This window comes from Juglans microcarpa x Juglans regia, chromosome 6D, assembly GCF_004785595.1.
Source record: "Juglans microcarpa x Juglans regia isolate MS1-56 chromosome 6D, Jm3101_v1.0, whole genome shotgun sequence".
Taxonomy (NCBI): Eukaryota; Viridiplantae; Streptophyta; class Magnoliopsida; order Fagales; family Juglandaceae; genus Juglans; species Juglans microcarpa x Juglans regia.
The window spans coordinates 32,998,768-33,024,113 of NC_054604.1; the positions used below are offsets into that span (position 1 = coordinate 32,998,768).

At 33.9% G+C, this 25,346-nt stretch overlaps 2 protein-coding genes across 2 annotated transcripts; both read left to right on the top strand.

Moving 5' to 3' along the window:
- Positions 1-4,762: 4,762 nt before the first annotated feature.
- On the top strand, positions 4,763-9,835 carry LOC121235555 (superoxide dismutase [Mn], mitochondrial-like). Its single transcript, XM_041131898.1, has 8 exons — positions 4,763-4,820; positions 5,023-5,073; positions 5,195-5,306; positions 5,428-5,494; positions 5,825-5,902; positions 6,337-6,484; positions 7,685-7,785; positions 9,746-9,835. Exons 1-8 carry the CDS (start codon positions 4,763-4,765, stop codon positions 9,833-9,835), a joined length of 705 nt encoding a protein of 234 aa, XP_040987832.1.
- A 3,192-nt stretch (positions 9,836-13,027) lies between these two features.
- On the top strand, positions 13,028-20,123 carry LOC121235282 (very-long-chain aldehyde decarbonylase CER1-like). The gene is made up of 3 exons (XM_041131604.1): positions 13,028-13,150; positions 19,658-19,884; positions 19,961-20,123. The coding sequence occupies exons 1-3, from the start codon at positions 13,091-13,093 to the stop codon at positions 20,106-20,108; spliced, it is 435 nt and encodes a 144-aa protein (XP_040987538.1). The 5' UTR covers positions 13,028-13,090; the 3' UTR covers positions 20,109-20,123.
- Positions 20,124-25,346: the final 5,223 nt, after the last annotated feature.

The window sequence follows — 25,346 nt, forward strand, 5'->3', positions numbered from 1 at the left end:
GATATAACTGTTCAAATAATAGTCGTGGCAGGAACATATACATTAAAACCAGTTCGAACGCCACATTTATTCATTCAAACCAATTTTTTGGTAGAAAGTTATAAATAAATCTCGCGGTGATTGTTGCAACATAGTTCGAACGATACTTTTATGTTCGAACAGATCTATTAAACGTTTGAATGCTCATAATAGTTGTTCGAACAGTACTATTTAATTATAGAAATTTATTGAAAGACATTCAAATATTTAAAAATAAATATTATTTGAGTTTATTAGTTATTATTTTCAAAAGATAAAAAAATCTAGCTATACGGATTTATTATTATTTATGGTAAATTAAAATATTACATATTCTTAGGAATTTTATATACTTAATTTAGAATTTTATCCCAAAAAACTCATTTTCTTGTAATGACGCACATATATACATATATATATATATATGTATGTATATTAGTCATGCTAGGCTATCGCCCAACAATCATCGCTGGCGTGCCGCCTAGCACCAATTCACTTTTTTTTTTTTTCTTTTCATACGTTTTTAACATATTTAAATATTTTTTAAAAATAAAAAAAAAATACATCAATACATTAAAAATCATTTTCTTAATCATTAAGTAAAAGAAAATTAAAAAAATTTAAATATATGAGCGATCAAAATGAGAAAATAAACTCAGACAACATACTAACATTTTCCTATATATATAAATGTAAGAAAAATTTTATTTATCATCTCGTATACTATGCATTATCATGTAATTTATTATTTTTTTCATTATATTTAAACACTCGTATCAAAAAAACTAGCTTGTAAAGTTAGTTTGGGCTAGATTTGTAGCGCGAGGCAGAACCCAAAAATTAATGAAACCACTAGATCAGGTACGTAGTCGTCCCATAGACAGCTAGTTCCCTAAATATTGCAACTGTCAACCTACTCATTGGTATTGGACCACCTTGATCTCAACTGATCTTTAAATTTTATTAATAATGTGCGCTAGCAACCTAAACGTATTGAAAACTAGTTTCGGTGTTTTATAAAATAAAAAATAAAAAATAAAAAATAAAAAAAAAAAAAAAAAAAAAAAAAAAAAAACACTAGTTTCGGTCTGGTTTCGATTGTACGTTTGGCATCCGATTGAGCACTACTTCTTAGGCTCTATAAATTTTGGAGAAATTACATATGGCATTCCAATTGTCATACATTTTACAAAATTGTTGTCGAAAATATTTTTCTTGAGCTATTGCACCCTCAGATTAAATTATCACCTTTTTTTTTTTTAATCAAATAGCATACTACATGCATCACGTGTACGTGTTCAATTATATATGGTCGATCGTTAATATCAACAAAAATTAATAGGAAAAACTAGTACGTAGATCGAGTAGCTTTAATTTATTCTATCAACGACATCGGTAAATAAGAGCAAGATCAAAGAAAAAAAAATGGGAGCTAGGAAGAATATAGTTTGTTTGGACTTTGGAGAAGGTGACAAGGCCGGCCGGGGACTAGGTTTTGGAGAAGTCATGCATCTTGGGTGAGTTTTGCCAAATGGGTTTGATGCGTGGGATTTTGCCATGCATTTTTGGTGTAGATCGAGATCATGAGGTTTCGGTGAGATCTCTCTCTCGATCCCCTTAACTACTCATTATTAGTTAACGGCGTGTTTTGAATGAGCTGCATGCATTTTAATTAGTTAATTAGAACATCTTCAATGCTATATCTAAGTTTTTATCTATTAGTTAATCAAACCTACTTGAATTATTTTAGCTTACCTAAATGACTACTTTTGCAATAATGTACGTACGCTTTATACATCAATTTCATATCTTTCAAAATCTGCAAATGTCTGGCGCACCTAGCAGCTTAATTGCTAGTCTCACATTTTAATTAATGGGGTTGCAATATGTAGTCTATATATCCACACTCAAAATGATAAAAGTAAGCTAGATAAAAAATAAAATAAAATGAATATATTATGAAAATATTTCCATAATATATATATACTTTTTTATTTTTTCTCACACACTCAGACTTCTAAAACAATGATGCAGGGCATGTTGAACTGCATGCAATATCGATCGGAGGCGCCAAACAAATAGCAAGAAATAAAACAATGCATGGGCTAGTGAAAAGAAAATAATGGTAAAAGTACTAAAGGAGGGAGACAGAGAAAGAAACAAAGAATTAAAACAAAAAACTAGATATATATATAGATATGAAAAAATCTACTATGCCGTCCAAAACATACTACTCGGTACTTTTTTTTTTTTTTTACCGAATGATAAAAAAGTAATTTTAAATATATTGATATATTTTTTTATTTTTTAAAAATATTTAAATACATTAAAAAATGTGAATAAAATTTAAAAATAAAAACTTATTTTTACAACTAGCAATAACACCAAACAATATGGCAGCAGAGTAGCACCGCTCTATAGATATTGATTTGTACATGCAACTTCAACGTCCTAGCCTACAAGTAGCTAGTGAACTAGCTACCGCGATTGAAATGCATTAATTTACATTTGATTAGATATTTTGCATCTATCACATTGCATTTTCCTTGCATTTAAAGGAATTCATACATATATATATATATATATAGATGGATGGATGGATGGATGGATGGATGGTTGGTTAGATGGCTGGCCGGAATGCTCTTTCAGAGTCAGTACAGATCAATTAGTCGAATTTAATTTCCAGCTCGTTATAACAGTCCAGCAAAGTAGGTTGAGAACAGTAAATGCATCTGAATTTTGTATTGAATAGATATATATATTCATGATCAGGATCTATGTATCGATCTAGCTCTACCTGAGAGCCGGTCGGCTCTGCATGTGGGGAAGGGGCTTCTGACTCAAATGGGGTGTGAACATTATTAATTAATTAAAGAATGACATGCACTTTTACATTCATCGTCTTACTTATCTTTGACTAGCTGCTTGAGTACTGGTAACTAATTATTGCGCGCCCGAACCGATTATATATAGAGAAAATTTATTCATCATTTAAATTTTTATTATCTCATAATGTAATATTAAATAATAGATTGACAAATAAAATATAATAAATAATTTTTAATCATTTAATACTACATCATAAGATAATAAAAAGGTGATGAAAGTTAGGATAATAAGTAGTATTACTCTTATATATATGGATCGAAAGAGTTTAAAGTAGTTACGTATGTACTATATATATCTTTATCTTTATCTTATATATAATAAGTGCCAATAAGTAGGCAGGTCTTGGTTTATTTTTTTTTTCCTTTTTGTCCCTACTTTTATATTTGTTTTCCCTCTGTATCCTTTGGTCTATCTTTTTCTCTAATTTTGTCCCTACTTTTGCATATATTTTCCCTCTATGTCCCTTCGTTTATCTTTTTTTTCTTTTTGTCCCTGCTTTTATGTTCATTTCACTGATTTGTCTCTCACTTTTTCTATTTTTTCCTTGCTTTTATATTCATTTTCCTGATGTGGCCTTCATTTTTTTGGTTCATCTTTTTCCATTTTATTTTCTCATGTTTCTCATTTATGTCCCTATTTCCATTCTGAGTGAATTTACAATTTCTTCCTCTTTGTCTCTCGAATTTCTGTGTTCCATTTTATCATGATTCTAAATTTTCCTTCTCCCCGTTTTCCTCCGCTTTCTCGAATTACTTTTTTTTTTTTACATTTGTTTATCGCTTCAGTTTTTTTTTCCATCTTGTCTACCGCTTCAACTGCTAAATTTCCCGTCTCCCGTTTTCCACCGCTTTCTCGAATTCTCACCGCCTCCACAGTCTTCATCTTACAAGACTGTTGGCTGTTGTTTTTTTTTTTTTGTCTTCCTGATTTCTTGTCTTCTTGTTTTCCACTCTGTCCATTTTCAATTTGTTTTCTTGTCTTCTTTTCCAGAGTCTTCCATCCTTCAACTTTTAAGAGCTTTTTCTTGTCTTCTTCTTGAAAGCCTTCGATCCTTCAGCTTTTCGAAATCTCATTCTTTCGTTCTGAATTTCTTTCTTTTCTGTGATTCTTTTAAGGTATGTTTGGATGATAAACTCATCTCAACTTATCATTATAATTTTTTAAATTTCAATATAAAATATAATAAATAATTCAACTTTTTTAAATTTAAAAATAATAATAATATTAAAAAATAATATTCTAACAATATTTTATCATCTCAACTCAACTCAGTTCAATATCCAAACACAGCAATCTTTTTCTTTTTCCACTGCTCTTATCAGATTCTGAATTTTGTTGGATTTTTTTTCCCACCGCCTTCACCGTTTGCCGCTTGGTATAAGAGTAATTTTCATCTTCTTTGGTTGCAGTGTATGTTTCTTGGTTCGGAGTGTGTCTTGTCTTCTTGACAAGAGCTTTTTCTTGTGATTTTGGTTTTCTTTTTTCCTTTTTGTTTTCCATCGCTTTCACTGCTCTTATCAGATTCTGAATTTTTTTCCCCACCGCTTGCCGCTTGGTATAAGAGTGATAATTCATGATTTCTCTCTTTTTTACTCTCGGTAGCTACCAGTGGCGCCACTAGCTGCCTCCATTCACTCTCTATTTCGCCTCCATTGACCCTCTGTCCATAAACCACCAAATACCGACACCAAGCCTAGTCGTGCCCAAACACTAAAAATCACCACCATCAAACCACCACATCTGTCTAGATCTACAAAGAGAACCACCAAGACCACCCAAATCCGTCATGAGACCCATCACGCACAGAGGACATTCACCCACAAGACCCCTCATTCGCCTCGAACACCCCCTCACCATGGATGATTCTTCCACCATCGTCTGGCTTCAGAGTGCCATCAAATTTAACAGTGGAGGTTTCATCTCTCTCTCTCTTTGTGCTCTTTGGAGTGAAGGATTTGGTCGTAGCGCCGTTTTGTATTCTCTTCTGGGATTTTTTAATCCCTGCTTCATTTGAAAGCATAAAAAATGCTTTAGTACTGAGATAAAAGTAAAGCCAACAAATTTTGTATTCTTAAAAACAAAGCATTTAACTCTTGCCAAATCTTTGTGGAAAAGGTCATATAAACCACTCGATTATTTGGAAGAATCTGTCACAAGTTAAAGCAAGTCTACTTATCATTATTGATTTTCTGTTTATTTGGTTTCTTGTGTGAGCAATTGATTATTCAGTTTCATTCGATGTCATTTTGTGGGTCCCTGATCACAATTCTGAAACTGTTATGACAAGAACTAGGTGGAGAGCCGCCAAAGCCTTCCCTGTGCTCAGCCATTGACACACTATATGGTTCTCTCGATGTGTTGATTCAGAAAGTCAATGTAGAAGGTACTGCCTTGCAAGGCTCTGGATAGGTTGTAAGTTTTCAAAAACATTTTTTAGCTATTCTCTGAGTTACATCAGATTCTGAATATATTGGATGGATCTCATAAATCAATTAATGGGGAACTATATAATTAATTGAATTCTGGACAATGGCTTGCTCTGGATAAAGAGTGGAAGCAGCTCTCAGTTGAAACCACTACAGACCAGGTATGGTCATTAGAGCTATGTTGTTTAAGTCATTGTTTAAATAATATAGATGCATGTTATGTGCCGAGTAGTTTGATGCTACTTGCAATTGAGACTTTAATCACATTTTTGCTACTGTGTGCGCGTTTATGTGAAATTGGTCATTCAATGGTGAATACTCAAACATTTTAGGTGATAAAAAATCTGGATGAAAAAATGTGAAATATTTCTTAGTAAGCTTAATGTCCTCTTAGCTTTTCAATGATTCCACGATGCATTAGATATTCTACTTTTTGTTCTTTAGATTTTATTAGTGACTGAAATTATGTTTGTTGACATAAAAATTTACATGATCCACTTGTAACTAGAAGATCAGCTTTGGTCTCGCTGATTAGAATAGATGTTTGGGAGCATATATACTACCTGCAGGTGAATTTACTGCTTCTGCTATTATTTCAAAGATGTTGATAGTCTGAATTTGGCTGGTTCACATTGCATAACTTCAACATATTGGATTAGAGTAGAATCTTATGAAACTTTCTTATATGAACTAACTCACATCGACATGTGTGATTGTGGATGACAAAATTTAAAATGAAGAGTAGCAATGTTTAATTGTTTATGGTTTCAGATGTTGTTTTCTTTCTTCCCGCTATGTAGCAATGATGATAAATGCTTCTGCTCACCTCTCAGTATGAGGATTGCTTCTTTGAGTATATTGGGCATCTATCTCAGCTGTTTCAAGGGTAGAATATAGAATAATCTGCAAGTCTCTTGCATGATTTTGTCATTTCATTGTAACTTGAAACCATAAATAATCATCCTCATTCTTACTTAAAATTGATTTTTTTTTTCTCATGTAGTACCGTGATGTGAAATCCAATTATCTAAAGAACATATGGAAGGTTATTAACTGGAAATATGCAAGCAAAATTTATGAGAAAGAGTATCCTCGAGACAACAATAAGCTCTTAGTATTGTGGTTAGGCTTTTTACTGAATGTCGGATCTGGTCTGGTATATATGTATATTATTATTAATACTAGCATCTTCGTATAGTTATTGATGAAGTTTTGTCTTTTGGTTATCTTTCCTTGTATCAGACACTATGCATGTGATAAGATTAGGTTTCTTATGGTGTGCTTGCTTCTCATATTCATGGCAGGTTTATATAGCCCTTATCAATGATTATTTGGTCATACTACATGTAAAGATGTCAAACTTCAAATTCTTTTAGACATTTCACCTTTTGAATCCTAATCTGGCCAGTCGGATTTGGAAGGTAGAAAATTTTGTGCTCTGTTTCGCCACTATTCTGACCACTTTCTCTAAAAATTCCTCCAAACTATCTCAAATTATAAAGTGGAACAATCTGGTGTGAATATGCTAAAAAGTTTGGTACTTTAAAGCAAATTTTACGTCTAATAATTTGATAGAAGTTACTAGCCAAATTACTAAAAATACTTGTTCAGAGGTTTGGAAAATAAATTCTAGGAACATTACATTTGCAAATTGGTGTTGAGGATATATTCTCAACTCTATTGACATAGGAATATTTGATTCATCAGAGAATTCTTATTTATTGCGACTAATCTAGCTACCCTGAAGAGCATAAAAAATTCTTAAGGAAATAAAAAATTTAAAGAGATGAATTTAAATGTTGCACAGTTTTTATTTCCTCTATTTTTAACTTTTGTGAATATTTAGGTCTATTTCTATATTTTTGTACAAATATGTAATTGTTTGTACATTTTTTTTCTCTTTTGGCATTTGTTAATGATTTCTTCTTAATCATTTATTAAGACGTATAATTTTGAAAAGAACTTTTTTTTTCATCATTGACCTATGAATTATATAATTATTATTAACTTTAAATAAATTTTAAATTTTAAAAGTATGTTATATATTTATGTGTTTGAAGTATGAATTTAAGGCAAATGAGCTCTAGCTGATAACACCTCTTTCTCCATAAGAATGGTTCTCTATTCAGGTTTTTTTTTTTCAATGTGGGTTTTTTTTTTCCTCCATTCGTTGAAGCTGATTTTATTTTTGCTTGTCTGATGTGCATCTTTTGATTTTCAAATTTATGGTGTTCAATTTGTGTTGATGGGCTGCATTGTAGCTTCTTTTGGTTGTGTGATTTGCATATTTGTGAAAAAATAGATCTTTTTTTGTCTGGCATGTTCAACATTTTGGTTGTCTTGTTTTGCAGGTTTGTTCGATTTGGATCTCTCTGTTGGCTTGTTTGCATCTATTATAGCACTTTTTGGAGGCTTCTTTGCCAGTGGTTTCAAAAGAGCCTTTAAAATCAAGGTCTGCCTTTATACTTTCTAAATTTATACGATTCAATCAAGCTTCCAAGATGTTGTCACACATCATTTGCTATATGTCCCTCTTTTCCCGTACGATTTTGGTGATAGTATACCTAGACATGGTGGAATTACAGATAGAATTAACTTCCAGGTATGCTTTGATGAGGTTTGGCTTCTCATAATTTTTCTTGTTATACTCCTGGTTTATGTAAATTATTTTACTCAAGATAAACTTGATTACCATCCCCAATGCATGTGTGATTATTCATAATGTCATTTTTGGTAGGAAATCATGATGCCTTGCTTGTTTAATTGTTGTTTGTAACCATAAATTATGTTGTACTCTTAGAAACTTCTACTGAAAACCAAAAGAGATATGAAAGATGAGTTTACCAGGATGAGCCTGAAACTTTCTACATAAAAATGTTATACGAATAGGTGGAAGGCTAGGTACACAAAATACTTTAAAAGCCAGAAGTAGAGCATATTTGATAACTAGCATATTTGATAACCCAGCGACAACATTGGTGAAGAATATAGTGAGGTTGATTAAGATTTCATCTATATGCCTGTAATGGATTTGAAATTCAAAGTTTATATATGAATTTCTCAGATGCATTTCCACCATGGCACTTTTCAAATTCAGGTAGGAGACATTGATTACTTTCTTGAGCAAAGAGAGAAATAACTCAGATTACAAGTTTAACCTTGAATGCTGAAAGTTTCATTCTAACTTTGTTGAGTTTTGCTTGATAACCATGATACCTTGTTTGTAAATTGTAGACTCGAACCATAAGTCTATGTTGATTTATCAATTAAATAAAATTCAACCATCATGCATTTGTTGTGCGACAAAGCCTCTAAGTTGATACAATCTTGAACTAGGTACTGCGTTTACATGCTTGTGCATAAAAATTTACCTATCCATTTAGATAGCATGAATCAATATATATGAATATATAAGCTGATATGAAAATATATATATATATATTTTTTTTTATAGGAAATAGACATCATTCATTCCATAAGGAAGTTACATCTGTGACTCAAAATTACAAGTCAAACTAAATTCCTGTTGTAAGCTCCCTGTACATAAATATCTTTGTGACGGCATTGTCTAAAATTTAAAAACTCTCAAAAGAGAGTATTAATCTCTATATAAAATAGAGGTAGAACCAACCCGTAACCAAACTCCATCCTCCAAAAGAGGAGAAATAAACACTACACCCATCCTCCTAACCGGAGGAGGGAGGAACCAACACTGCTATGGACATAAGTCCAATAGCCTATTTCACTTTATTTTTCTAAAAAAACCAACAAACAAATACCAACAAAAACACACCGACATAAAGTCAGAAACCACCAAACAACACCAACTAAATAGAATCGGGAAACACAAAAGAGAAGGCAGCTGGTGGCACGTGCAAGACACACGCCACACTGAGAAGGAGCCGATCGGTCAGTCAAGACGTTGCCGGAGTCACTGGGCCCTAAGCTGTCGTGCATGGCGTCGACGGAAGATGAATCACGGTGGTTGAGGGACCCACGCGTTTCCTTTTAAGCCGCGCGTCGGTGCAACGCGCCGCTCCAAATGGCGCCCAATCCGGTTGACCGCAAGATCGGCAAGTAAGGCTTCTCCCGGTGGTGTGCATGTTAGTCGTTGGTCACCGGAGAAGCTCGAGCAGGCTACCCTCCCTTATTCGGCCGAAATCTGCAAAAACAAAAAATACCAAAACAAAAACCACCGGAGACGAAAGGCCGGCGAGGAGAGGGAGGAGAGGAGGAGGAAGAAGGAGCCGAAGCTCCCCTTCCCCCCAGCTGGATCCGAACGAGAGGGTTTTTAAAGAGGGCGGGTCTGGGTTTTTAGAGAGAGAGAATAGGGCCGGCTATACTTAAAAGTAGAAAAAAAAAACTAACAACTTTATTACTGTGCATTGATCATATATGAAAATATTTTTTAGATATTGATGAACCTCACTTTGAAGCAGCAGCAAGCTCTCTACATAAAGCTTGGGGAGATCTTGCACGAGATACTTGTGGGAAAGTCTTAGATATGCATGACCCGTGTCTTGTTTGGTATCTTCTTTCTCCCTTGCATGTTACATGCATGGTGGCATGAGGACGAAAGGGAGAGGATTATATTTGTATTAGGTGCCATCTTCCATTCTCTTTGAATTTTTCATATTAACTCTTTGCTGGGTTTGTTGATGGAGAGGTTGTTAAGAAAAATGAGTAGGGGAAATGGAAAAGTTAATCTTTACCTTCATTTTCTTCAAAGGTGTTTATTTTTTCTGAAAAGAAAATTAGGAAAAATGGAGGAAAAGAAAAGGCTCTAGTTAAATTTGGTATAGGATCTTTGCTTTGGCTAAAAATGGATGATTTGCACAGCAAAACATGAGCGGCTACGAAGTTAAGCCATTTAGATAAAATTCGAAGGCAACTTCCAATGTGTACTTTTACATCTGTTTTTTCTATACTCTAAACTACCGCTATTTAGTTGGTTTGTTTGTTTTTTTAGGAAATTTGGACTACAAACATCTCTTATAATTTTTTTATTTAAATATGTTTTTAATAATGTAGATATTTGTAGACACAGTATAAGTAGATACAGCATGTTAAGCTTCTATTTTAAAAAAATTTCACGTTTTTTACTTTGTTAAATATTGAAATTTGCATTATTATTTTAAGCTTTCATTAAATTTTAAATTTAACCATTTTTTTTTTTTTTTTTGCATTAAAAATTTTAGATATTGGTTAAATCTGGATCTTTCACTTCTGTTAACTTTATATTAGGTTTACTTTAACTTGTATAAATCCATGATTTCTATTTGTTTTGTATGGTATTTTTTTTTTTTTCATTTCTTCACTTCTCTTTTTATTTTTAATTTTATTTTTTATATTTTTACAACTAGTTGCACTTGAGCACACGTGCAATGCACGTGTCTGCCCTTACTAGCATATATATAAAATGGCTATCTAATTGTAAATCTTCTTTTAACGGTTTTTTATTATTTTTCTATTAAAGTTAACCCCATTCATCAATAGGTATATTAGCCCATTCATCAATAATTAATTATACAAGTCAAGAAAAGTGGGCTGTGGAGATAATCATTATGACTTGGACTAGGAATCCGAGTTTAGTTTTTGTGCCTCAAAAAGATCAAACTGCAACTCATCAAGCGTATGTACATGTATGTACGTATATGATCATGATGAATTTCGTGTCCAATTAAGTTATATCTATTTATCCTAGAAGAAACGTACGTCATTAATAAATGTGGCAGGCATGCAGATTCTTGAAATTCTCACAATTAAAACATTTAAATATATGCATGTCATCAGTTTAACTAGGTAATTAATTAAGTGCCCGGCATGAAATTAGTAGGTTCATGAATGTATTATATAAATATATATATATATATATATATATATCCTATTATAATAAGAGGATATCTAGCTGCTACATAAATTTTTTGTCATTTGAGACCTTGAAAGACCAAAAATTTTCATCAACTCATGTGCCAATTCAGTGTTTAGCCCTACCTCATGGATAACTTTTTTTTCTTTTTCTGGTTTGGGATTGGGATATGTAGAAAGTGAAAAATTGGTCAACATATGGAAGCAGTTACAGAAGGAAACTAGATATTTGTTTTCCAGAACAAGTTTATATATATATATATATATATATTTCATTTTCTAGAATTTTTTTGATAGAACAAGTTCCAGAAAGCGGCGATATCTTGTGTGGCTTTGGCTTCACGTTTGTTAAATCTTGTCTGGTTTCTCGTGTGTTTATTTACTCATTTCTCGTGTGTACACTAAAAAAGAGAATTTGATGGGTGCTACTCCTAGGTAAGGTTGAAGGAATGGAAGTGGGGCTTACTCTGGGCTTCGAGAAGAAACCAAGCGTTTGGCCATTTTCGTGAGGTAGGTCTGATAGAATTTAATATTTCTTTGGTTCTGTGAAATCATTCTATCTCCATGTAGCAAATTCTGTCTCCAATTTTATTTCATTAGTAAAAACGTTTCTATTTTCTTACATTTCTTGACGTGTCAGAAATTGGAGAAGCCATTCATTAGAGTAATACTGAAAAAGAGATTTAAAACTATCTCTTTGGACTTCTTTAATTTCTTTTAATTTTTTCTTTGGGGTTTCTATTTTTCAATCTTGCGAGGATCTGTATTCTAAACTGACTGGTCTGTAAGATTGTGAATATAAACATGTGCTATTATCTTGTATGTATTTTGGAGGTCAGATACATTATGATACTGGGATTTACCTTGCCATAAAGGTTGAGTTAAGGATGCCAGTAAATTTTAGTATTACTAATTTATCTAGAATACTGGTATCTTTATATAATCTGTTGGGTATTGGGCATATCTTTCATTGATGACGCGGTTAAGTATTTTTGGTGGCTGCTATCAAGTCAATAGCCAAAACATTCACTATTATTGTTATTTCACATAAGAGATGGCCATACATGAAAGATTTTGGACTATCTCTTATTGAAGGCTTGTTCATGATTGGTTATTGTGTTATCAAGATCTTGTTATATTTTGCAGTAATGACTTTGCAATCTTTCTTTCTTTCTTTCTTTCTTTCTTTCTTTCTTTTTTTTTTTTTTTTTAAGCGTCTTTGCAGTATTATTGATATTGGAAAATGAGGTTTTTTTTTTTTTTTTTAAATATGTTGGAGAGGAGGTAAAATGCCTAGAAAACTCAATTACTACCAACGAGGTTTATTTTCTCAATGTTAATTCCCATGAACTTTTACAAGGCTTATATAGGTTCAAGCAACCACCGAAAGTCGAGATCTGAAACAAAAAATATTAAAGATTGAGCTTGCGACAGAGTGTTTTCATCTGAGACCCAAAATTTTTTAGAATCATTTGTTTTTCGTGAACCTTTTCAATGCAAAACAAGGTAATTTGTTAATTTAAAATTATCTCAAACAACTTTCATAAACTATGGACGATGTTTATTTATAGGGTTATGTTATAGTTTCTATTAATGTTCTTCTTTTATAATATATCACACCGTATAATTATTTATAAATTATATAAACATTACATCGTTCTTTAATTAACCGAAAACATTATGTCCTTATTAATAAAAAATTAGTTCTTAACAAAAAAAAAATTAAATATAAACTAAGCGTTGCTCTCACCTAGTCTATATATGTATATGTATATGTGTGTGTGTATATATATATATGTGTGTGTGTGTGTGTGTGTGTGTGTGTGTGTGTGAGGCCTTAATTAGAAGATATATGAAGATTGCAAGGCAAAGAAAGTAGCGAAGAAAGTATGGCTTCTAAACCAGGAGTTCTCACCAACTGGCCATGGACGCCTCTTGGAAGCTTTAAGGTACTGTCATTAGCTACTCTCTCTCTCTCTCTCACACACACACACAGTGATCCACATACAGATAACAGATATGTGAGCCCATATGCATGCACCCTTATGGCGCAGTTTGTAAATTAATTGCGTGTTGGTTTTTATTCCAATATCCCTGATGAAGGTGGTCATGTAATAAGAATCGATCAGATACGATAATAAGTAGGATTAGCTGTGTGTTGCAAACTTTCTTGAAATTGCATGCTTTACCGGCCGGACAAGACTAGTTTCTCATGAACGATGTTTGGTTCTTTAACGGTGCATTAATCAATTGTTCTCTTCGATCGTAAAGATAGTAGTACTGTATCAAAAGCAAGTTACCTTTGTTTCGAGCTGAACATGAGTTTTAGCTAGGAACCTGTAAAATATGGTCAAATCTCTCCGACGGCCTCACTACAACAAATAAGGTATTTTAAAACGAAAAGTTTTGTCTCAAAATATATTTTGAGATGAAAAAAAATGTTGCAAGGTCATCCCAATAAAACTGTCCCAAAAGGTATTTTAAGATGAAAATCACAAATTCGTTCTAAAAAATATCTTTTGAGACGAAATTAAGTTAGACCGTTCTATCACATTCAAACAGAATTTTTTTTTGGAATGATTTAAATTCATCTCGCAAAGTCGTTCGAACGGCGTAACTAACGTTTGACCAATATTTTTGTTCGAACGGGTACTTCATGGCTGGTAGATCGATACCAATCTGTTCGACCAAATACACATGAAAAACCGTTCGAACAAACAAATTGATGATCGAATGCAAATAGTGAATTGCTTGTTCAAACACGTTCGAATGGGGCGTAACTTTTTTTTACCATTCAAACTCTAACTTGTGAGGTTCGAACGATTATATCCGATTTATATATGTTCGAACGATTATTATTTTCATGGATAATACTAATTTAAAATCAAATAGATATTTATATTTCAAAAATACATTATAAATTTTTCAATATAAATAAAATTAATCTAATAAGTCAGAACTAAATAAATAAATTAGTAACAATACAAATAAAATTATCAGTATATGATATATAATTGTTCAATATGCAAAACACTTCTAATGAAAATCAATTGCTTGGAGGCCTGAATTGTTGCATAAGCATTTATATTTGAAGTTGCATCTATCTTTGTTACTCTTGCATTTGGAGTTGCATCTTTCTTTCTTGATGTTTTATGCGAATCTTCATGCCTACTTGTTTCGTCAATTAAGCCTCTAACTTATGCCGTTTTGCAATCAATTTTTCGATCCTATAATCTGCATTCTCTAACGCAATGGTAGTAGTGCTTAAAGTTGATGAAGAGCCTGAAGGATTTACACAGCGACCCAAACCCCTTAAATATCCTGAACGTTGACCCAGAACTTGTGTAAAACTTTCAACGTCACTTGTTGATGAATTCTAATCTGATGCAGCTTCAGCACGGAGGGTAACTATTTTATCCTACACATAACATATAAAATTAATATTGACAAAATAATTTAAATATGTTTAATTAAAACAAATTATAATATTTACATAATTCTCACGAGCATCGGGATGAGTTCACTCTCTATTACTATTAGTATGTGATGCAACATATAATTTTGTCAGATCATAATTGGTGTCTGACTCTTTCTACAAGAGACATTGTTAAGTTATAAAGTCAATATTAAAACAAACTATATAGAATAAAAAAAAAAAAAAAAAAAAAAAAAAAAAAGAGGACATTACCAATTTCTGAGAGAGACGATGTAAAGATCTTGAGCCTGCATGATAATGAATCTTCAACTTCAATCTATTCGTTTTGTTTATAGGAACTTCGCTCATGCATAGAAGTTGTAAAAATTAGTAAGTGAAAATTACAAATATGACACATAAAGAATTCATTTAATTTACCTTATATAATGGATCTTCAAACATGTCACAAAATTTTTCCCAATCTTCAGGTCGGACATCTTGAAAATGATGCTGGCGTGCATCTTCCTTGTTCTCGTACTTCTTGTAATGCTTGTGACATCTCGCCTTGTACTTGCATAATGCATTACACATCAGCTCTTCGACAGTCTTACGCTCTTCTCTCTTACTAAAATTTAGTTCGAAGTCATTCTTGATAAAGTTTATACACAAAGATATTATCATTTAAAATATTAAATAATATCAATATAAATTTATTATTTAAATATTACGTACAAAACAACATTTCGTTATAAGCTCTTTCACATGTTGTGGGACTTTATGCCATGAATTCGTAGCCAAAGGTGCATAAGTCCATGTAAGAGTACCCACATGCGATGCAAGCCAAACTGCTTGTTGTCCCTCGCCTCCTGTATGTTCGTCAGGAATATTAACCTTAATCTTACATACTTTACGATATTTCTCCAACGTCACACCTCTAGTAGTGCATCGTCCGTGACGATATTGTACTGTTATCTCTATAAAATAATATTAGTTATTTAGCTCGCATCAATTATCATATATCTTAATTGAAAAAATGACTATTAGCTATTTACCTTATTCCGTAGAGCCAATCTCTAATGGTGAGTCAGACGGGGAGCTAGGAGCAAGTGGAGATGGGATGCAAACTTCTTTCCTCTTTGGTGGCATAATTGTGAGATAATGTATAATGTGAACACAAAACCAATCAATCATCTGTATCAGTTTCATCTATAGATTTTTTCTCATCATCTGTAGATAATTCAGATGACTCAACACTTTGATCAACTGTCGCCTCAACTATTTCAGCCTTAATATCTTCCATATGTAATGAGATCATCTCATACTGGCTCAAATCTACAAATAAGTTAAAGGCAAGTTGACTCTTTTGATATGTTTCTTAAGTATAGGGATCATCTTCTTCTTTATCTTATCCCTCTGTCTCAGGGATAACATCATAAATATTTTTAAGAGAAAATTTTTGGACTTCTTGACATTGATTTCCTAACTGAGGATCGTCTAAATAGAATACTTGAGATGCTTGGGAAGCCAAAATAAAAGGATCATCTTCATACCATTTTTTTGATGTATTAATACTCAGAAAATATTCATCATGACATTTTTCCCTTCAAGGATTGCTTAAATCCCACCAATCACACTTAAATATATAAGCCACAATCTTTCCCATATATTTCATTCTAATTATATCTACGATAACTCCATAAAAATTAACATTGTCTCCATCATGACTCACTTCGACAAGGACACCACTATTTTGTGTTTTCCTATAAAGTTATTGATCAATTGTGTGATACCTACTTCATTGAGAAATACATGTAGAATATCAAGCAACATGTCTCGAGGGGCCATGCGGCAATGCATATCATTCATCTGATATATCGTTCAGACTACTCGCATGCATTTGTACAACCTACATATTAAATAAAGTATAAACATTCAACCGTTAACAATCCAGTCTATTTTAAATATGTTAGTGCAAAATTGCATCTGTATTAATGTCATTACCCATTGTTCGAATCATTTCGAGAACTGCTGTTCATGTCTCTGGTCTATATGATTTACTCTCAGTTTTTTGAATACGTTAATATGATCACAGAAAGTAAAAATTACCAACAATAAGTATATTCATATAATTTTTTAATAAGTAAAGTCAATGATTAATTAACAATTAATTTGAACTTACTTCAAGTAGTTCTCTATTTCTGGGCAATTATTTAGCATGTACTATTGAGTTTTCTCGAACTCTCTTTCACACAAATCATAACCATATTGAGCATCAAATGGACGTACTTGTTGAAAAAATACAGAAAACCCATTCTGTTGTCTTGCTTGGTTAACATCAAAATTTCTTTCCGACCGTTCAAACATTGTGTCAACGATGTGGAAGTATTTGAAACAGAATGTATGTCACTCGTCATCAGTATATATTTTTGCAATTGATCCTTCTAGGCGGGCCTTATTACCCACAGTGCATTTCAATTTTCCAAGAAATTGTTCAATGAGATACATCCATCTATACTGGACTGGTCCTGCAAGTCGAGCCTCACGTGGCAAATGAATGGCTAAGTGAACCATGATGTCGAAGAATGACGGTGGATAAATACTCTCTAGCTTACATAATATTAGTGCAATTTCTCATTCCATACGATCTAAAACTTCTACATTTAACGTTCTAGCACATAAATTTTTAAAAAATGCACTCAACTCAATTAACGCAACTCACACATTTCTAGCACATAAATATTTAAAAAAATGCACCCAACTTAATTAACGCAACTCGCACATCTCTGGTCAAGAACACATGGATACCAACAGGCAAGATACATTATAAAAATACACGATAATCATGGCTCTTTAGTCCAATAATTTTTCAATCATTTGTTCGCACACATCTTGTTAGGTTCGAGGCACACACTTGCTAATCATGAGAATAGAGACTTGATTGTTGGTCCAGATGCTCTAGTGTACGATGGGACAAAGAGCATTAGGCAGATAGATTTATCTTCTTTCTTCAAGATCTTGAATTTGATCATCGCCAACAATATTAACCCTCGGTAGCATAAGACCGAGGTTGGCATGGATCGAGCGAAATTTATGATACGAGTCGCTTGTGGCATTCCGATCGACCTCGTAGGGCATATATTTGAGAGGATCCGATCAAAGGCTCTGTAAATTACAACAGATATACTACTGTTTGAATCCTGATCACTCAATTTTTGCTACATTTTGGGGTCATGCCAGAAGTTGCCGAGCGTGCACGAGAGCTGATGGGACCGATCAAAAGCACCACCCTGTCACGGAGCATGAGACACTCGAGATTTCACTTTTGTGGACCTGTTCCTGACAAGACTAATATTCAGAGAGATGCACAGCAAGGAGATACTGGAGTATCAGCTGGTGAGGCATCTACACAGGTCGAGGCATCACGCACATCTACTTGTAAGGAGATGGCCGACATACTGAGTGCTGAGATCAGCATACACACATCAGCGGTGATCAATGCAGTGCATACTGCCATGTCTGAGTTGCATACAGAGATTACTACTAGCTTCTCTGAGTTACGTACAGAGATTACTGCTAGCGTCTCTGAGTTACGTACAGAGATTAATGACAATAATGCAACTTAGGTCACACTCAGTACTTGACTGACACAGGTAGAGACACGATTAGCTACAGTCAATGATGTGTGTAGAGACCTCGCATCACAATAGTTTTGTAGTTTCTATTTTACATATATTTTTTTGTTGTAATTATGGACAATATATATGATGTTTTAATCATTTGCATTAGTTGTAAATTAAATATTTTGTCTTTTCTGGAGTAATTATTGATTTATATCATGTGGTGTATGGCTGATAATATTTATTTAACTAAAAATCTTATTTAACATAAAAGAAATTATTAAAATATTTTTAAATTAATTACATAAAATTAATTAATGAATTTGTATGTATGACATATATTTTTTATATTTTGAGTTACGTACCGAAATTAATATTATACGTTCGAATGTATAAATGTGGTGTTTGAATATGTTCGAACTAAATATATTCCGTTCGAATGGTTTAGAAACCTTCCTGCCAGGTTTTGCCACCAAATCTTTTCTGTTCGAACAAAACAATTTATCGTTCGAAGTTCGAACGGTTTTGAACTTTTCCCAGCATAATAAATTATTTCCCAGCCAAAATTTTTCTGTTCCAAAGGATTTTTTCCTTTCAAGCGTAAAAAACTTTTTGAGACGATTTAATTTGTCACAGAAAATACTGTCCAAACGGATATTTATCAGGTCGAACGATTTTATAACGTCATCAATTTTTTGAGATGAAATTTAAATTTCATCCCAAAAAATGACTTTTAAAGATAAAATTTAGTTCGTCTCTAAATAATTTTAAACCTAAAAGTCAAATTTATTGAAGTGCCTATTTTTTGTGCGCTTGTCTCCCATTATTTAAATTGTCTAATGCATTAATTTTCCTTCAAAAGTTCATCTTTTTGTAATTATATTTTCAATTTTTTTCCTCATAGCAGTGATCAAGATGAGTCAAAAAGTAAAAACAACAAAAAGATCATGAGTCATAGGGGGTCTCTGCATGTCGTTGTCTGCTCCATTTTTTTTTTTTTTTTTTCTTAGGTGACTCATGAAGTTGTATTCTGGATCGAACTCAAAATTAAGGGCGGTTTGACTTCAAAAAGATTAAGTTAAGAAAGAAAGAAAAAGGCCAAAATAGTACTACCGATCAAGCTGTACGTGTAAGATGAATCGATGATCACCGAGAATGAACATTAATCAACGGTACTGCTCACAAGCTTATAATAAATTGTTAGGAAAAAAATTAAAATTACATCCTTAAAAAGATCTGAAATATATATATATAGCTTCATGCTCTTATATATATATATATATATATATATATATATATATATATATATAATATTAATCTCTAATTATTACATATTGTTTCACCGATCGATCGGCATGCAGCTAGCTAGCTTAATTATTGCTGCTTGAGTTATTTTTGATTAATTTATTGTTGATGATGATCAGTACCTGATCCTGGCTCCTTGGGCTATTAATGGTACATTCTTACTTTTAAGCATGGAGAAGAGCGAAAGGGACCTTTCCTGCTTCCTCATATTCCCTTTTCTACTATGGAAGATGCTTCACAACCAGATATGGATTAGCCTCTCTCGTTACTGGACTGCTAAAGCTGGCAACCGCTCCATCGTCGACAAGGGCCTTGAATTCGATCAAATCGACAGAGAAAGCAATTGGTGATCTGTAATTAATATTATTCTTATATATATATATTAATAAATAATTGGTCTTAATTAATTAATTAATTTGCAGGGATGATCAAATATTATTCAATGGAATACTGATGTACCTAGCTTATAAAAGCAAGACATTAGATCCTTCACGCTTGCCTGTGTGGAGGACAGATGGAGTAATATTGACAATTCTGATGCATGCTGGTCCCGTTGAGTTTCTCTACTAGCTACTGGCTTCACAAAGCACTCCACCACCATTTCCTTTACTCTCGCTACCATTCTCATCACCATTCTTCGATCCATTGTCACCCAGCCTATTACTTGTAACCTATTACTTGTAAGTACTCGTACTACTACTACTTGCAGTACGATCAACTCCTCTCCTTTTCAATATTTGTTAGAGTAATGATACATACGGTCGTGAAGTATGAAAGTGTCTTGCAGTTATTTTAAAAAGAGTGAGGTCCACTATTAAAAAATTAATTTATTTTCATGTGAGTTCTGTATTTATTCACTTTTTTTAAAGGGATTGCATAGCGCTTGTGCACTCATAACTGCAACTATCATTTATCATATTTTTATAGGTCGAGAAATGCTTAATTTGACTGCAAAAGAATTTTATAAAAAGATGTAGATCTATAAATTAATTAACGTGATTTGATGTAGTGCGTTAAATTGTAAAATTAATTTTATTATAAAATAAATCTAATGTATTACAAAAAAAATTATAACTATTTATAAATTTATTTTTATAAAATATTTTTGTGACTGTAATATTTCTTTTATAAATTCTATCAACTGTCCTAATTAATTAATGTATGCATCCAATCCTTAAAGTATGTATTTAATAGCGTCAACTACCAACGATTTTGGAAATGAAAAGAGACTGATGCACATATTTGCTTATGAAAAAAGCTATATACAGTCAACTCGGGTAAGCGGCGTGTAAGCGGCTCCCTCAAATTTTATTTTATTTTTCATTTCATTCCTTCCCACTCTTCATCAATCCCTCCCTCTCTGTGTTTCTTCTCTTCCTCTCGATCCTTCCACGAAGCTGCACATCCTGTCGAAGACCACGAGTTAGCAGCCACTTGAAGCACCGAAGAAACCTCGACAACAAGGTCCCTCCCTCGAACCCACCGCCCTCCCTCCCTCAGCCGACTGATGGAAGTCTGAGATCACAAATCGCCGCCGCCTTCGTCTTCAGCCACAGCGTTACGTGGTGATGAAGTGAGTTGCAGAGTTGAGAATGGATGGGTTGATGGTGGGCGTTGGGTTCTGTGTGGAGGAGATGGGGAAAAAGTCTTCGGATGCCATGGAAAAAACAGAAGAAAGAGAAAAAAAAAATTTGATGAAGATGATGGTTTTTCAACAAGCTCTTGATACCATATTGAGATTACAACTCAGTATGAAAATCAATTACTCGACAGAATGTGTAAAAGAGAAAATCTCTATTGTGTTTTCCTTGCTTCTGCAATGTGGGTATTTGCCTAAGTGTTGGTTTCGGTTGTGCATGTGCTAATGCATTCTTCTTCTTGGGTGACTGCTTGTGCACTTGCTTTATTTTCTTCCTTAATACTTACGAACTCAACCACTTGAAGCTGGAGCGAAGACCACAAATCGCCGAAAACCACAACGCAAGAGAAGCACCAACAGCACCAACAAAGACCATAAATCGCCGAAGGAAACCAGAGTTGAAGACCACGAATCGTAAGAGGTGCAAGAGAATGAAGTAGGAATCGGAACTCTGTTTTTTGTTTTTTTTTTAATTAATAGCAACTGCCATGTCATCAATCCACATCATCCGACTGCATGGCGACTATAACTGGCGACTGTACGTAGTGGAACTGCAGGTTTCTTATTCCTAAAATATAAAGCTCCCTATATATAGGAAAACAAATGAAGGCTCATTTTCAAGGTCGAACCGTACGTAAAAACAAGAAGTTTAATTCGTATATACAGCTAATTATCTAATTATTTTTTTTATTCAATGCATGCATGAACTGAAAATTGTAACGACTCACACAGTTAATTATATATACAGATCATGATTATTCAGTTTTTCTAACTAGAAGAAATTAATGATCTAGAACTTATATCAAATTCTCAGAACTTTTAATTCTAGTAGTATTTCTAGATCTATGTTTTTTGGTTATGATCTTATACATGATGCTTGGGTAAAATTAAAACTATCGGTTGGTGTAAGAGTAATTAGGGAATTTTTGTTAAAAAATTAGCGCTTCCACTAGCTACCGTTTTTGTTTTGCGAAAATAGATAAATGATCTAAACAATAAAAACAAAAGGAAAATGATCAGATTCTAATATTATTCCATGGATTTGTCCTCTCATTTTGATCACTTATGTATTTATTTTTTTTTTAATTTTTCTTTTTACTTAATGGTTAAGGAATTGACTATTAGTGTATTTATATATATTTTTATTTTTTTAATATTTAAAAAATATAAAAATATAATTTACACTAGAATCCGGCACACCCAGCGGTCAAACCTAGGAGCTCCAGATTTGATACAATAAATGCTTCCTAATTAATATATTCTGTCTTATATAATGTAAATTGCATGATATATATATTAATTATATGAGGGTACTCATGAAATGTATTTTCCCTTCTTTTCTCTTCATGAAATGGAGGATAATTCACTTTTTCATTACCTTATATCCAAACAGAGAAATTGATAAAAACATCATGAGATAGGTACGAGCAAAGAATTTATGTAACAACTCCCAGCACAGACAAAAACTACCACCAGTACATGATTCAAACCATGACGGTCTCTTAACATTTTGTTTCCTTTTGAAAATGTGGTTTTCATTTTAATTTCTTCATCCAACAATTAAAAATACTGAAGCATTTTGACTTCTATTAAAAATGATAATAATATTTTTATTATATTCTATCTAATTATAGAGATAGATGACTTGACACAATTTTGATAATCATTAATGATCAAATCTTAATAAATGAAGTCTCCTCTCTTTTTCTCTCTAGAAACTGAGGTGGTGGAAAACAGTTATAACTAACTGGGAGGAAGGTTTGTGTGAGGCAGCCATGGAAGAGTCCTCGGAAGGAGGTATGGAGAATCTGGAAGCATAATGGGAGAAGTTTAGGCTCTCGGAGGAGGAGAGGCTTGTTGTTGATGTTGGAGAAGAAACAGAGGGGGATGTACGGGAGTGTGGGGAACGAAGTATTGTAGGAAAGATATGTATGGAACGAACAATCGGAAGGGAGATTTTAGCTGTCACGATGGGGAAGATTTGGAGGATTAGCAAGCCTGCCGAATTTCGTGAGGTAGGCGATAATAAATTTGTGATTACCTTCCAATCTCTGAATGATAAACGGCGAGTGCTAGATGGTAGACCGTGGTTGTTTGACAACCATCTGTTTGCACTTAAGGCATTTGAGGTTTATTCCCAACCAAATGAGTGGAAGTTTGACAGTGAGTGGTTTTGGATTCAGATCCATAATCTGCCAATGTTCTGCATGACGAAAGAGAAGGGAAGAGTGATTGGTGAGTCACTTGGAAATTTGATAGATGTGGATGTGCCAAGTGATGGAATAGGTTGGGGGGAATTCCTTCGGGTAAGGGTGGAGATACCTCTGAAAAGGGCTGTGGTTAGAGGAAGGTGGATTAAAGTAAATGGGGCAAATGTATGGGCGAATCTTAAATATGAAAAGCTGCCTATGCTATGCTTTCGGTGTGGTTGGTTAGTCCATGGAGAGAAGGGTTGTGTGAGGGAGGAGGAGAGTAAGGGGGCTGGGAATATAGCTCAGGAGCAGTTTGGATCATGGCTAAGAGTAGGGAGGGGCTTAAAGAGAAGGAATTATATGGGAGGGGGTATAGGGAAAAATGGGGGTTGGAATAATAATATGAATTCAGAAAGAGCTTTTAGGGGTGGGGAAAGTGAAAATGATATAAATGTTGGGGGAGGGGGGGATCAGCCTCTATGGAAGGAGATGAAGAGGATGGAGTGTCAAAGGAGATGAGGGTCAAGGTGTGGAAGGAGGGTAGAACAGATGGGGAGTGTTTGGAGAGATACGAGGGGAAGAAAGAGACGATGGAAGGTGAGGTATCCATAACTGAGGTGAACAGGGGGGAGGATTGGCAGAGATAGAAGAGGAGGAAAGAGAAGGGGTGGCTGGTGAAGGTCTTAGTCTTTTTATGGAGGGGAGTGTAAATGAAAAAATGAGTGGGGTTAAAAAGACTTGGAAGAGGAGAGCAAGAGAAAGGGGAAAAAAGAAAATGGAGGACTCGGGTTGGTAGGGAAAAGGTTATTGATTAGGGATGAGGATGAGGTGGGAGGTGATGAGGATCATAAAAAAAAATCAAGAGTGGATACAAATGAAGTTACTAGTTCACTTTCTAGGGCAAGAGCTACTTGGCAGCCCTGCCAGGATCAATGAGGGCTCTAAGTTGGAACTGTCGAGGGCTTGGCAACCCTCAGACAGTTCAGGTCCTTTGTAATCTTACAAAGGAAAAGCTGCCAGACTTTGTTTTTATTATGGAAACAAAGTTGAGATCTAATAAAGTTGAATTAATTCAAAGGAAATTGGGTTTTGATGGCTGTATGATGGTGGAACCGAGAGGGTTGAGGGGTGGGTTGTTAATGCTATGGAAGAATATAGAGGATGTGGAATTGATGAATTTCTCTCAATGGCACATTAGCCTTTGGGTGAAGTTGAAGGGGGAAAGAAAGAGGTTGCTGACAGGATTTTATGGGCATCCAGAAACTGCCAAAAGAAAGGGATCATGGGAATTGTTGCAAATGCTAAAACCTTCATCTGAGGTGGGTTGGTGTGTGATTGGTGATTTTAATGAGTTGTGTTCTCAAGATGAAAAATGGGGGGGTAATGAGAGGAGAGAAAGTCAGATGGAGGAATTTAGAAATGCCTTATCTCTTGGTGGGTTGAGTGATCTTGGATGGAGGGGTAACAAGTATACGTGGAGCAATGGCCACTCAGATGGGTCTTTTGTAAAAGAGAGGCTTGATCGTGCTGTTGCTAATCAAGAATGGAGAAGGGGTTACAGCAGGGTGGAGGTGGAAATTCTGGTTGTATGGAGCTCTGACCACCTTCCTATTCTACTTTCTTGTTATTATGACAGCAACTTGAAAGGAAGATTTGAGAGACCCTTTCGTTATGAAATGACCTGGGATCAGGAAAAGGAATGTGGAGAGACTGTGAAAGAGGTTTGGAATAGGGAAAAAAGGATGAGAGGTAGGCTCTTAAGTGTTCAGAGGAGTCTAAAGTCTTGCAGTCAGGCTCTCAGAGAATGGTATATGAGTAAGAATTCAAAGAGAGGGAGTGAGATCAAGATCTTTTCTGAAAAACTAAAAGAATTAAAAGAAGATGAAGGGCCTTCGAATGTAGATGAAATAAGACAGGTGAATGGGAAGTTGGAGGAGTTGTTGGAACAGGAGAATTGTTGGTGGAGGCAAAGAGCTA

Bases quoted from the DNA above. Each gene is read 5' to 3' on its own strand.
- LOC121235282 (XM_041131604.1), top strand. From the start codon at position 13,091: ATGGCTTCTAAACCAGGAGTTCTCACCAACTGGCCATGGACGCCTCTT. The intron at 13,151-19,657 runs GTACTGTCATTA...GATGATGATCAG, and splicing joins CGCCTCTTGGAAGCTTTAAG to TACCTGATCCTGGCTCCTTG. The intron at 19,885-19,960 runs GTGATCTGTAAT...ATTAATTTGCAG, and splicing joins ATCGACAGAGAAAGCAATTG to GGATGATCAAATATTATTCA.
- LOC121235555 (XM_041131898.1), top strand. From the start codon at position 4,763: ATGGATGATTCTTCCACCATCGTCTGGCTTCAGAGTGCCATCAAATTT. The intron at 5,074-5,194 runs GTCTACTTATCA...TGTTATGACAAG, and splicing joins TCTGTCACAAGTTAAAGCAA to AACTAGGTGGAGAGCCGCCA. The intron at 5,307-5,427 runs CTCTGGATAGGT...TAATTAATTGAA, and splicing joins GAAGGTACTGCCTTGCAAGG to TTCTGGACAATGGCTTGCTC.